The sequence below is a fragment of the Topomyia yanbarensis genome, chromosome 3 (assembly GCF_030247195.1).
Source record: "Topomyia yanbarensis strain Yona2022 chromosome 3, ASM3024719v1, whole genome shotgun sequence".
In the NCBI taxonomy this organism is placed as follows: domain Eukaryota; kingdom Metazoa; phylum Arthropoda; class Insecta; order Diptera; family Culicidae; genus Topomyia; species Topomyia yanbarensis.
The window spans coordinates 174,995,629-175,010,257 of NC_080672.1; the positions used below are offsets into that span (position 1 = coordinate 174,995,629).

The following is a 14,629-nucleotide window of genomic DNA, read 5'->3' on the forward strand; positions in this document are numbered from 1 at the left end:
ATTGAAAGCTTAGATAAGGACAGTTTTAAGAATGCAGCAGGAACCAAGAAGGAACAGTCAGCAGCAGCAGCTGAGAGAAAAGGAAGATTTGCATTTATAATTTTTGTTATCCTGGTAGTGTTTAGTAGTCCGAGAAGATTAGGAACGCACCGTGCTCGCGGGGAAGAATCGGAGAAATTTTCTCTCACTTCCACAGACAACTTCCACACAAAACAAAAACACTACCAAGTAAGAGTGTCAGGTCCATCGATATATAGATTACCAGAAATTTTATTTGTATTTTTCACCTTGCTCTAACCAATGACGACAGTGTAGGGAATTTATTTCCTTAAAGAGCAACAGGCAATGTACTGCAAAAAGTCGGCGTTAAAAAGTGGATCGATTTTTTAGAAATTTATATTTCTAAAGCTACATAAGCATCAGATCAATTCTGTTGATCGAAAACTAACAGTCCCTATGAAACAAGACAAACGGTAAAAACAAACGAAAGTGAAACTAACGCTACAGTTAAGGGCAAACAATGGGAGACAGACGACAGTATAGTCAGAATGCAAATGTGCTAAATTAATGAAGCTAACCGAAAGCATACACAAACAGGAGTAACAAAAAGATGACGTGGAATACAAATGTTCGCTTTTTTACTTTTAATAAGTTGGAAACTATTAAAGCTGAAACTGGTCGGAGTAACTAAATATAAAAGACTCAAAACCTCTACTCATTTGCAATAAAATAATACAGTAAAAAAACAGTTGAATATCCAAGGCGGCTCATTTTTAAAGATAGCACCGCCGATGAAACACTCAATAAAAAATAGGTGACAAGGGACGCGGACGAAATTAGCTGAGCACCGACCGGCTTGTTTGCCACCTATTTTTCGGGCGAAGAATTTTGGGCGACACCTGGTAGTCGCTAGTCGCTGGTGAAACGCCAATTATTTGAATGTCAATTTTTCTTATTGCCATATTTTTTCACTTTTCGGATCGAATTTTTTCTCTGAAAAACCATTTTTCACTATTTTTACAATGTACACTGTGTTTCTAGATGTTTTCTGTACACTTTTATTGTCCTTGCATCGGGAATCGACGGCCCGTAATGCGAGGAAAAAATATTTTTTCATTTGCCGGAATTCAATTTTCACAAACTGTCACCACTCGCGTCTGTCGAAAATATGCCGACAAATGCTTTTATAAACCACTTCACTTTGTATAATTGTTAAATTGCACCGTTATTAACACTTTTGATAACCGGGAGACAGTAAACTGTGCCAAAAATGATGAAAATTAACCGACTCGAAGGGAGCTCTACGAGAGTCAACCGCTCGCGACGAAGATACACACTCGAATCTCTGTACGTTTAAAAGATCCATCATAATAACATAAAATTGAAGTAACCTATTACTTCTTGAATTGACTCGTAATTTTAACCACAAGCTCTCAAATAAAATTAGTGGTATTTAACCAAGTCACAGAAGATTGAATCAAATGATTCAGACAGATTTTTTTCTCGGATTTTGTTTTGCACGATTTCCTCCGATTTTTTTATGATAATTGCCATCAGACACTATGCTGTTATAAGCACTTTGACTACAATAAAATCTTGAAAGAATTTAAAGTTAAGCGCTCACATTAAATACGATACAAATTTATTTCATTTTGCTATAAAAGACAAAACTATATTGAAAAGCCCATGTGAACATTTTCAATACTCCCATCCCCTCCTCATGGATATACGTGGATTTTCTCGTGACACCTACCCTGCCCTAAATTGTCCACGTGGTATATGGATGGCCCCTGACTAGTTTTATCTACCATTTATGCTATCGGATGTGATTGGCACCTATTTGATGTGTATATTAAACATTTAACAGTCAACGGCTTCAAATGAGTGTACAGAAAAAAAATCGAAAAAAAGAATTATGAAATTTCAAAACTGGTTCAGTTGCCCAAAATTAGGTAAAACCCAACCGCAGGGTAAACATATTGGTCTGTTGTTACTCTTGCTTCATATAAACGATTTTGGAAGGCTTCAATTGAAAGGTACACTTCGTCTTTTCGCAGATGTTACTGCCTTGTTTTATCGAAACAGCAGCTGTAGTGGTATTGTACGAGATATGGAAGATGATTTGAAATTACTTATAAAATATTTCAACAATAAACTTCTCTCCTTAAACTTCCATAGCTCTACACCCAGACCCAAATACACTACATGATCGAGGAAATGGAGGTTTTCAAACATCTGAGTCTTTGGCTAGATTCCGCACTTTCTTGGAATGACAATATAAAATATTCTTTAAAAAGGTTATTTCATTAGGTGGAGCTATGTGTCGTGTTTGTTTTTTATCCCTCAGGTCGTGCTAGTGCAGTTCTTCTATGCGCATATGGGTCATTCCACGCGAAGTGATCAAAAAAAGATGCAAACTTGAAATCGACCTTCACAGATTTGAACAAAATTTGGAGGAATTGTTCATCTAGGGCCAATATATAAAAACCCAAATTTTTGTGTCAATTGAACCACCCCTCGGGTCATGGGAGCACCCCCCGTTTTGGCAAATTGCCAAAACCCTTGATTTTCTTTTGATCATATCTCCGGTTCTATTTACTCTAGAATCAAACCACAAGATGGCTTTTGAAGAAAATTGTTCAAGGAGTCTATAAAAATATTATTTTTTGCCGACAGTGTTGCCAACTATGCAATTTTTTCAGTTAAATATTAAGTTAATTTTTCTCTCAATTGGTATATTTTAATTTTGAAAATTTTAATGCCATCGCGTTCCACAGACATTTTTACATAAAAAACACTTATCGTTCCAATATAATATGAGCGCATGCTGAGATATACCGTTTTGAAGAGAAAAACTCCGATTTTCTCATATAAAAATCCATTTTTATTGGCCAAAATTGAGAAAATCTTCAAACTGTCATAAAAATCGACCCTGATCTGCTAGAAGCAAACCAAATACGTAGTTTTTCATCATTTCTCGTCTACTTCACGAAAAATTATGTTTGAACTCAGAATACTCAAGTTGTTTTTTTAGTGTTGTGTCCTTGAGATTTTATATGGAAAATTGCGGTTTTTTCTCTTCAAAACGGTGTATCTCAGGATGCGCTCATATTATATTGGGATGATAAGTGTTTTTTATGTAAAAATGTCTGAGGAACGCGGCGCCATTAACATTTTCAAAATTAAAATATACGTATTGAGAGAAAAATTAACTTTTAATATTTAACTGAAAAAATTGCATAGTTGGCAACACTGTCGGCAAAAAATATTTTTTATAGACTCCTTGAACAATTTTCTTCAAAAGCCATCTTGTGGTTTGATTCTAGAGTAAATAGAACCGGAGATATGATCAAAAGAAAATCAAGGGTTTTGGCAATTTGCCAAAACGGGGGGTGCTCCCATGACCCGAGGGGTGGTTCAATTGTCACAAAAATTTGGGTTTTTATATATTGGCCTTAGATGAACAATTCCTCTAAATTTTGTTCAAATCCGTGGAGGTCGATTACACGTGCCTTGATCACTTCGCATGGAATGACCCATATCCATTCAAAAACTTTAGAATAAATGTCTTAAAATTATTTTCAAGAAATCAATTATGTCTCCTGATTTGCTGCTTAATACCAATAATTCTCATAACATTTTACCCTTGCTTGGATTGACTAAAGTGCAAACAACAATGTATGCTTTAAATGCTCTGCATAACCCAATAGCTCATAATCATTACTACAGGCAATTGTATTTATAGGACTAGATAGTATAGACGCACCAGGGCTTCCACCAACCTTGGTCAAACGATTTTCATTCCGCTTCCTGCTGAGTTAAGACAAATAACAAATCACATCTATTTTGGAACACATATAAAATTAGAAGGTTTTTAATAAAAATTCACTATAAACGTACATAAATTTAATGTTCCACAGAAAAGCTTTTTATTTTTTTCTCGCTTTGTTTAGAATTTTAATGTTTGAATTTAAATTTAGTTTATATGGTTGATAAATCCGAATCTATTTAATGCTACATAGTGCACCTTAAAAGGAACATCGTATCAGTGGGTGCTCTATGTAGCGATTTTTTGTAGTTTACCTTTTAAATTTTTGGGCCGGTTATTTTCACTTGTTATTTCTATCTATTTTTTGTTCTCAGCGTCTTCACAAATTCCTTTTTCTTGTGTTGACCTTTTTGTACGCTGAGAACTGATATTTTCACTATTCAAACGGCGATATAACATATATCTCACAAGTCTCCTACCTCATGCCTCCAAGCGAGTCTAGGTATATTGATAACATTTGGTTCTAAAAACCGGCGACGACGGGGCGCTATAAGCCTTCTGTTAATCGTTTAATTTGACTATTATCGATGACTATGGGTGAACATGTACTCCAAATTCGCAGCGTATTCACTTATGTGTCTAATTTTATGCTATTGCTAACATGTCCGTGCCATATTCAATCTCCCTTAGATAATCGTAATTATCTCTCATACGTGTATTCAAACGAAAATTCCGAAACAAAAGGACATACTTTCTTTGATCTATAATATTTCACGTTATCATAACTATTTGTCCATCTTATTTGTTATCGTCCGGTGGCTTCCAACTCAAATATATAAATATATCGTTGAGTTGAAATACCGAAATCAGTCTAAATACTGTTGCTATAAATCTGTCTTTGTACTGTTGCGATAAATTACACATAAGATAAGATTTTCTAGGCATTACTCCTACGGCCGGTTGTTTGGAGTTCAAATTGCCTTTGTTTAGAAAATATAGGCACTCGTTAGCCGGCTGCAAAGAGTTTGAAAAAAACTCAAAAACTGAACAAGATCTTTTCTTTTCGAGTGACGGTGTACTCGAAGACTACACAGCTAGATAATAAACTAAGCTTTACATGTCGCATCGCTTGCTTGGAGCGAATCCTAGACCGTAACCCTTCTAAATATTCAACTCTGCGATATCTATGGAAGAGTCTAATGAATCGTTATCCTTTCGTTAAATAGGTGAAGTATTAACACTTCTCGTCTACCGTATCCTTTACAATGGAGATGTGGGCGGCCAGAAATGGTGTCTATCATGCTGTTGAGGTTCTAAAATTGGTCGGATTGGTATGAATTCATACTTACCATTTCTTAAGCAACTCTTATTAGATAATCAGCAATGCAAATCGTCAAAACGCAACGCAACGTCGATATAATAGAAACGTATATCTTCTACCAAGTTCAAAACGAATCCTCCTCCATATTTTTTCAGGAAAAAATATTTCTTAAGCAGGATAGTGTTTACATTAATATTGCTAAAATAATTGTTTTTAATTGCGCTGATGTGTCTATGAGATGACTTTCTCGAGAAATGGATATTTGCAAATATGAAAAAAAAAAAAAATTAAATTAGAAGAAATCTTTAAGTTTAATCCTAATCATAAATCCTGAAATTCTATAAATACACCACAACGAAGATTGCCTTCATTATGTACATAGATTCTTTGAAAATTGCAATATAAAATTAACAGATTTTGAATAAGAAGCATTACACACATTAATCCATTTAATTGGTTTAAATCCAAATGACTACACATTCAAACTTCCTTTGTATTGACCTAAAAAGGATCTACTTTTAGCTAGTTTCTGAAGTCTTCTTGCACTAAAAATGGATTGCAACCATAGTCACTTAAGAATAACAAAGCTACATGTGCTTAAGACAAACACACTGCTATGCGAATTCTGGGGGCTTTTACGAAATGCTTCGAAAAATGTTTAATTTCACGTTAGATCTGAGTACATCTCTATTTTATTAAAAATAGGACATTTGGTTTAGAACCTTTTACGAAATTGTTTGCGATAAAAAACTTTGGTTTTTCTTGATACCCGCGTGTTAAGTCAGACCGGGCTAAGTCGCCAAATCTAAAAAAATGAGATAATTATAGCACTGGATATAGACTTTCTTCAGCTACATTCGACTTTTGCCAGTTTTGAAATATGTTACAATAAGCATGAATTTTGGCAACAATTCATTCCGGTCTGACTTAACACCGACCATCTGTAGTTTCCAACACGCCAATCGTTGGGTTGAACGAAGTTGGGTGGCCAATCAAAATGTCAGCAGCTGATTTGTAGGTCGGTGGCACGTTATATTAACGCATCTACATACATATTCCGTAAATTTGAAATTTGTTCATATTTTTCCACCACCTGTTTACGCTAGCTGCATCTTTCACCACTTCCCGATTGGCATATTTTTTTTTCGTAGAAATCATTTTGTTGTTCGCTTCTTAATGGGACGACAATTAGTATGCGCGAGTTGGTCCAAATTTTAAAAATACCCGATGTACGAAATGCGAAAGCGCGTTCGCGCATAGCAATTCCGGCAGAGTAAAAAAGACGACAAAGGAATAGTACCAGAGGACGATCGAAAAAAGTGAGAAAATACTGACTACGACTGACAAAATCGGTGCGATGAACGTTTTTCTTGCGCCGGCGACGAACAGTTCTCAGACGGTTGCTCTAGCGAGCAGATCTCTCGAAATTTTGGTTCGGTTTTTTGTTTTTTTATGTTATTATTCTCGGTCAGTGCGGGAGAAGAAAAGCTAACGAGTGCATCAAAATTCGAACGGTCGTAGTTTCTGTATAAGAGGGGAACTACCGATCGCCGTTTAAGTTTGTGGCGCTCTGGTTTTCCTATTAGTATTATATAAATATTCGAATTTTCAATTTACACAATATCCTCGTATAACGATCTTCGACTATACTTCACTCTGCCGCGTAAAACTAGTAGAATCGGTTCCAATTTTAATCGAAAATTTTGCAAGAGTGTCATTCGAAATCGCCGGGCTTTCGCTTTCAGTCGCTGCTTGGATTAATTACAATAAATGAGTTGGTTTACGGCAAACAAGACCGAACAGATCTTTCGATAGTATTTCAGCGACCAAGCATAAATTTCCTGGTCGAAAATTGGGATAAAGTGAAAGTGGAAATATTCGCTTGCAAATGTGAGCATAGTGTAGCAGTTTATAAAGTCCTGCCAGTCGAAAGAAGTAAAGATTGCATTTAGGCAAATTTGTGAATCATCAGTGCGCTCATTCTACGCAGATGCGAGTAAAAATAAAGCATGTGTGAAGGAGGTTAACAATTCAAAAGGAAAATGCGTCCTATACCCGTCATTCCGACGTCTTCAACGTCAACTAGTGCTGTCCAACAACAACGACCAACAACGAATTCGACCATATCTACCGGAACAGAAATGATATGTAACTCCAAAACTATGCCCGATTTGAGCAACCTTGAAACAAACGGCCGACCATTTAGTAATGGAAAATCTTTTCATAATAGTAGTTCCGAACCGAAACCCACATTATCACCCTCATCATCGACATTATTTTCTTCGTCGATAAATACAAAAATGGAAGTACCTGTTACAAAAAAACCACCACCGGTTTTCAAAAAAATATCACTGCTGAGCGATAGCATTTCGAAATTCGAACAAAACTGTGACAGCGCCAAGCCGAAAGTTAGCTGGAGAAGTTTCATCAAACCATCTGCCAGCAAGGACAAACTTGCCACAAGCAACACTGGTGTATCCGCTGGAGCTGACTTTAACAAGGAAACTTCAAAGGTGAAAACAAAAGCAACCGATGAGAATAACAATGATGAGAAATCAAACATTTTAGAAGCATCAGTTGCAACGAATGCTGTAGTGTCTCAGAAAACTGTTGAAAGTAAACCTAAATCAGAAAGACTGATCACAAAATTGAAAGAAACGAATGATGGATCATCCTGCGTTGAGCTGAATACTAAAGATGCATTATCTGTAAAGTATAGCGCTACTGAGGTTAGATCTGAAGGCACTAAAGAAGATATTGCTCAGAATGATCATATGTCGAAACCTATTGAAAATGAAACGAAACTATCTTCAAATTTAACGACGCATGAAGTCGAGGAATCGCTTACGACATCACCTCCACCACAGAAAGTGAAAAGAATAGTGAAGAAAATTGTGAAGAGAACAGTAATTAAGACATCTACAGATTCAACCCCAACTGGAGAAGACGGCGGAGAGAAGACAGTAAAAGTTGTAAAGAGAAAAATAATAAAATCAAAACCTGAAGCCAGCGAAGTTGTTAACGAACCTCCGACAGGAAGTCCTGTCGTACTGGAGACAACTGTTTCGATTACTGCCAATGGAACAAATTCCGAAACTGAATCACTAAATCGTTCCGATGTTAAGCAAGAAGTCCCGGCAGTATCTACACAAAAGTTATCGTTGAACGATAAACTTATGACACATATATCAAATGTTGTTGGTTCGGAACCCATTGATATTGGTAATAAACATACGCATACACCAGAAATTAAACTCAACAATGGCTCAGTTTCATCAGATTCCCCCACATCACTCCTAAATGAAAGGTCTCCGAACCGCCCAAGTATTCGGCCAATCATTTCTGCCCATAAGTCAAGGACAGTTGATCTCGGAGCATCTACGGATGCAATATTAAGACCAACCCTACAAAGCTACCAACACTTCTCAAAGGAAACTTCTCTGAATACTGAACGACGGCGCAGTTGGGGAAAACTTGACAAACTACCTCTTTCTCTTGCACTTTCTCGTGATAGTACGCTGGACGAACTATCGAGGGAATCTTCTCTACTATCTCGATCATCTTCGCCATATTCCCAGTCCACTACACGATCGTCTTCTGTATTAAGTAACTACGATTCATGGCAATCGTCTCGATCGGTGACACCAAGGAGTTTGTTATCACACTCGCTCGAAGTAAATGATTCTTTCCGACTTAATGATTGTGGTTCATTGGAGATACCTCGCCGACGTTCTTCGGTTCGATCCGCCTCAGCATCCTCGGAGAAATCTGCTGTGCCCGATTACCTTAGCGACAAAATAGAACATTTCCTAAAACGCACCGATCATGTTACGCATGAATGGGGAAAGGTTGGCAAAAGTAACACGGGAACTGATATCCTGCAGGATTTATGTGGAACGTATCAATCAAAGAGCGTTTCAAGTATAATGTCACGCGGAATACAGCTATTGAAGTGTCAACCTTCTCTGTCAAGATCAAGCTCTCGTATGTCATCAGTCAGCCGGGATACCTTCCACGATTGCATGGATGATGATAACGTTACAGTCGTGGACGATAAAGAAGTAAGTCTATGTGTTCCTTATTTTGCAGGTAGTTCTTTTTCAAAGAATCTCTTCTTGATGTATAAAAATTGTGTTGTGTGGTGATTGTATTTTGTTGCCATTTTCCAGTATCTTGCCTTTTTCCTTTACCTCTCCTTCCTTCCACGTGAAGAAAATAGTGGTGTGACGAAGAACATCTACGAACCACACGGAAACCATACCAATCGAGCCAATTTATCTTGTTTCCTGATTCATGAAGCGACGATGTTCCTGCCATCTGACACTAAATGTCTTACCATTCGGCATAGATTGTTTGCATATCAATTGTACGAGTTTCTATGCAGTTCTGGTAAAAACTGCAAAATTCTTTCGGGGGATGATTTCTTCGTTTTACGAGTTAAATCTCGATATATTGTATTTGTTTGGTGGATTGCATCCTTTCAGACTAGAGATGGGCAAACCGATTCAGTTTTGTAGATGAATCGTGTCTGATTCATTCACAAAAAAGAATCGACTCTTGATCGATTCAGTGATTCATTTGGGAAGATCAAAGGGATATCTGTTTGATTTTAATTTGGAGTATATTTCATGATTCTATATATACAAATAAGCGCTCGTGTGTTTATCGGACTTATTTATTTTTATGCGATTGATGTCCACAGTAAGCTGCCCAACTAACTCACTCTATTTGGTAGCAAACTACATTAGTTCGATGCAGCGCATTCATTCAGTTATTTTCGGTTCAAATTCAATTTCAGTTTCAAACTGAATTTTGTTTCTGTGCTGGCCCTAAATAGGATTATGGAGTAAAAATACAACAGACATTGATTACACTGTGCGAAAAAGAAAAAATGTACTTTTCAAGTGATCTGTTAAAGATTGTTGGTCTGGTCAAATGTAATACAAAATAACGCTTGATCACTCACAACACCCTCAAAATCTTGATTTATAGCAAAAAATATTTTTCAGGATTTCAGTAATAAAAAATTTTCTACGTGGTCATTTCAAACGATTTTCAATTTAATGGGTGTTCTGGAAAGAAGAAAAAATTCCCTTTCAACGGTATGCTATGTTAAGGTTTTGGGGTAACAATATGAAATCAACCATCAATTTGCGATTTTTTTTATGGAAAACATGAAAATCGCTTGGCAGTGTTATTAAGAAACGTCGTCGTTTCAATTAAATTTTAAAGAGAACCTGTAATTCCGCATCCAACGCCCTATTTATCATCAAAATCGGTTGAAAAATGACTGAGTTATTAATTTTTTTCCAAATTAGAAACTTTTTGATTTATTGTTTCAAATGACTGTGTCTAGGGATTGGCTCAAGTTATGTTGATGTATAAAATGTTTTTATGTGTAAAACTATCTGAGAAACACAATGGCATAATCATTTTCAAAAGAAAAATACATGAATTCTGAGAAAAATGCAGTTTAAGTTTTCAACTGGAAATATAGCATATTTGGTAACACAAAATATACATCTTACCGATTGTTTATAGACCAAATGAAGCCAAAGATATGAATAAAAGTTAATAATTGATGATTTTTTCTATAGAAAATTTTCCATGCACGAATAAGGCACAAATTTTGTCATCAATACACACCTATGACACGTGTTAGTGCGACTTTCGTTTACGTTTATAGTAAAAACTCACGACATGGTCAACCGATCTTCTTAATATTTGAGAGATTAATAGACAATAGATAGAAGATCCAATTGTCTTATTTGAATTGTTTGTACCATTTATAAGTTTCAAGATATTCAATCTCAAACTTTTAAAATCGTTTATCTCGAAATATGCTAAATGGCGCTTGTCATAAGATAGCACAACAGCGACGATGTGTGAACTTTGAAGTAAAAATTGGGAAAAATAAAAGAAGATATAATTCTAGAATTTTATAATGCGCGACGTGAGTTCATGCGAGCAAGTTGCTAATTTGGAAAAAAAATCATAACTCTGCCATTCTTCATCCGGTTTTGGCGATACATATGTCGTAAAATGTGGAATTGAATGTTAAATGAAACAAATACATTTCCTAAGAAGAATGTTGAGTAATTTTTACAATTTCCATTGAAAAACTGCAAAATATTGTTGTCAACAAATCGCATAGTATTTTTAACAAAAGGAAATAAGCATACCGTTGGAAAAATCATTTCCTCTCCTTTCCAAAACACTCAAAATATTGAAAATCGTATGAAAAATGGCAGCACTGAAATTTTTCGAGTGCCGAAAGTCCCGAAAAATAGTTTTTTTGTTCCTAAAAATCAAGATTTTGAGAGCGTACAACATTTTTCATACATCATCTTGTGGTTAACGGAGTGGTTAACACACCCAACTAGAGACTGGGTGATTGCGGGTTTGATTCCTGCTTGAGGACATATCTTTTCTCAGTGTTTCCAATAAAACACCGTTTCTTCATTCTCACCGTTTTGGTCACTTTTCTCTATCTGTTTTCCAGTGGACACGTTCAAAAAAATCCTTGAAAAAGGAAAAAAATAAAGGCTCAGGCCAAAACAAGTAATATATCATTTTGTGTTCAATTGAATGAGATCTACAACCTATACTAGGTCATTTGGTCGGTGTTAAGTCAGACCGGACTAAGTCGCAAAACATCAAAAAATGAGATAATTACAACACTGGATGGAGAATTTCTTCAGCTACATTCAACTTTTTCCAGATTTGAAATATGTAACCATAAACAAGAATTATGGGAAAAAATAATATCCAATTATAACGTAGAGGATGCTGCGATTCAAACTTCAAACCCGTTTTTCTCGAAATCATTATTTTGTCACTTAGTCCGGTCTGACTTAACACCGACCATTTGAAAAGTACAAAATCACTGTTGCACCGTGTTAAGCAGTTCGCTTATGCTCTAAAATGTAAATGATGCACCCTTTTGGCTTCAATTTGTTCACATATAACAAGTAAATGTTTTTGTTGGTAACTGAATTTATATTTCTTCTGAACTGAGGGCATTCAATTCTGCGTGAAACTTTAGTCAGCTTGGAAATGAAAAACGCGTTAAAATGCTGGTTCCGTTAAATGCTTACAGAAATAGGCAACTTTTGCAGTAATGGATTCTGTTCTAATTAAACATTCTACTAAGTCGTTTAACCGCAAGTTTTTTTTAAGAATCGCAATTTTTTGAAATAGAATCGTTGCTGATTCACCTTCAAGAGTCGAGTCTTTTGATCGATTCACGATTAACACGCCCATATCCAATTCCGATCTGTTTTAAACATTATTTATTTGCGCATGGTAGTATTGCGTGAAAATGTCTTTCAATCGTATAGATACCCTAGGACTCTAACCATGTTCAAGCTGTATTCAATTGATTATTGATAAATACTAAGGGTCTTCTCTTAGTATTTCTCAATAATAAATCTGATTAAAATTGTAGCAAACAATGTAGTATATTTTATGCATAAAGCCAAAATAGAGCTAAACCAATTCTAACTCTTTTCAACAACTGCTATGGCCAGCCTTCGTAAAACTGCCGGAATTGCTGTGAAACAATTGTTGTAAACAAAAAGTACATGGTTCATTTCACGTATTTTTTCCTAGCTCATTTCAGAAAAGGTTTTTAGTCAACCGTTTAAATGCGGTATCAATGTCGCAACTTACAGTGATGGTAATAGCCATTCCAGGGGATGAGGTTAATTCAGCTATGTCTTTTATTTTTATAAAAAAAGCCTATTTACACCCTATTACCTCATTAATTATTTGGCCTGCAAACGATGGAATGTGTATAAATTGGCATCGACAGCTTTGCTTCGTTGTTAAGAATCAACCTAATAATATAAATGCCCAGAAAAACGATGAAATGCTCGTGTTTGAGCTCAACTAAAAATTCACAGTGCCCCAATTGTCGCCCAACCATTTGCCTGACCCAATGCGTTGAACAAAGATGACAAATGCTGCTCAACAACTTCAAATGTGTAGGATGACAATAGAAACATGGCGAAAATAAGCTGATTACCCTTATAATGCACAGTTGGACCATATTTTCTCAAAATTTCATTGCAAATTACTGAAAATTGAGCGAGTGACAGTAAATCTCCTGAGGCTCCTACTATTCATTACTCAAAATCTACTGAACCAATGGTTTTGAAATTTTGTACATTTCTTTTTCGCATCATTTCCCAGGTAACTATCGTAGCTTTTATTTATTGCTCGATTTTTTAATTTTTCGTAGTATTTTGAAGCAAAAAGTCCAATTATTGCTATAAAAATCAAATAAAATATTATTGTAAAAATAATAATGATACAAATTTTGTAAAAAGCTTCCGTTGTTACCTAGGCGATAATGCGAAGAAGAACTGTACGAAATTTCAGAACGGTTAGTACAGGAGATTTTGAGTTATGCTGTACACCGTATTTTTTCATGGTGCCTCTTGAAGATTCATTGTCACTCACCCAATTTTAAATATTTTGCTATGAAATTTTAGTAAAATGTTGTTAAATTGTCGCATTATTGTATATAAATTTACTGAATAGAGTAACACACTCTGTGCCGCCAAATTTTTTAAAGAAACGATATTTTTTCACCGAAACTACCTTACCCCCCCCCCCCCTTCACCCCTGAAAAGAAACAACAATTGTCCCTACATTGCATTAAGCGGGTAGGGGTTTCAGCGTTTATTATTATTTAAAATCTGTAAAAAAGCCCCTTAACTGAAAATTTATCTCGTAAACTCAACGTAGGGGTTAGGTATTTTTTACATAGAATCTGCATGCAAAGTTTGAAAGAAATCGTTTAAGTAGTTTTTGAATGCAGGTACCACCGCGAATCATGTTTTTTCCACAGGCGTTCTACTAAAAGCTTCGTCACCAAGTCGTTCATCAATATTTTTACCTAGAAAAATTACAGAATGTTGTTTAGGTTTAGTTGATACACTATAATGTACAAAAGTTTTGATCAATTCGCTTTACGGAAAGTTCTAAAAATATTTTTTTGTGCGCTGAATCCCTTAACCACCCCCCCCCCCTTAAAACTAATTGTAATTAAATCTTGTTCACATTCTCATTGTAACTTCGTATTTTTCTTGCATTTGAATCATTAGTATAAATATTTACTATTCATCCCCGTTGAAACATGATCCGATCATAAGTCAGCGAGTAGTATTAATTTATTTTACGTCGCAGTTGAACTACATCTGCCAAGCAATATCTAATTTGGCTGTATGCCAACCTTCTCACTGCAACGGACTAAAGCGTGTTAAACTCAAAAGCAATATTTCCCCTGTTTACCAAACGTGACGGGAACATACTTTTAATTTCGTGCGTTTGGCTTCCTGATCTCAGGGTAACCATTGAACCGAGATATGCGGGGATCTTACGTACTTTCTTTTCTTCTTTCTCTTACAACTGTGTGTATTCCGTCGCAGAACTTTGTTCTAGTCCAAATGTCAAACATGACAGCATAAAGTTGGATCAGATGCGCTAATATGTATCTTAATTAAACAATTTTGATCCACTATTTTTAGTCAGTA

At 35.7% G+C, this 14,629-nt stretch overlaps 1 protein-coding gene across 13 annotated transcripts in view; it reads left to right on the forward strand.

The window, feature by feature from the left end:
* Window positions 1-14,629, forward strand: part of LOC131690615 (unconventional myosin-XVIIIa) — a 253,319-nt gene that overhangs the window by 198,660 nt on the left and 40,030 nt on the right. Inside the window, exon 1 of one of the 13 annotated variants that reach the window (XM_058976531.1) lies at window positions 6,506-9,151. The exons of the other annotated variants lie outside the window; for them this stretch is intronic. Within the exon in view, the coding sequence (XP_058832514.1) occupies window positions 7,133-9,151 (2,019 nt within the window). The 5' untranslated portion in view covers window positions 6,506-7,132. Of the gene's footprint in view, window positions 1-6,505; window positions 9,152-14,629 lie in introns of those variants that run through there. 13 annotated transcript variants of the gene reach the window in all.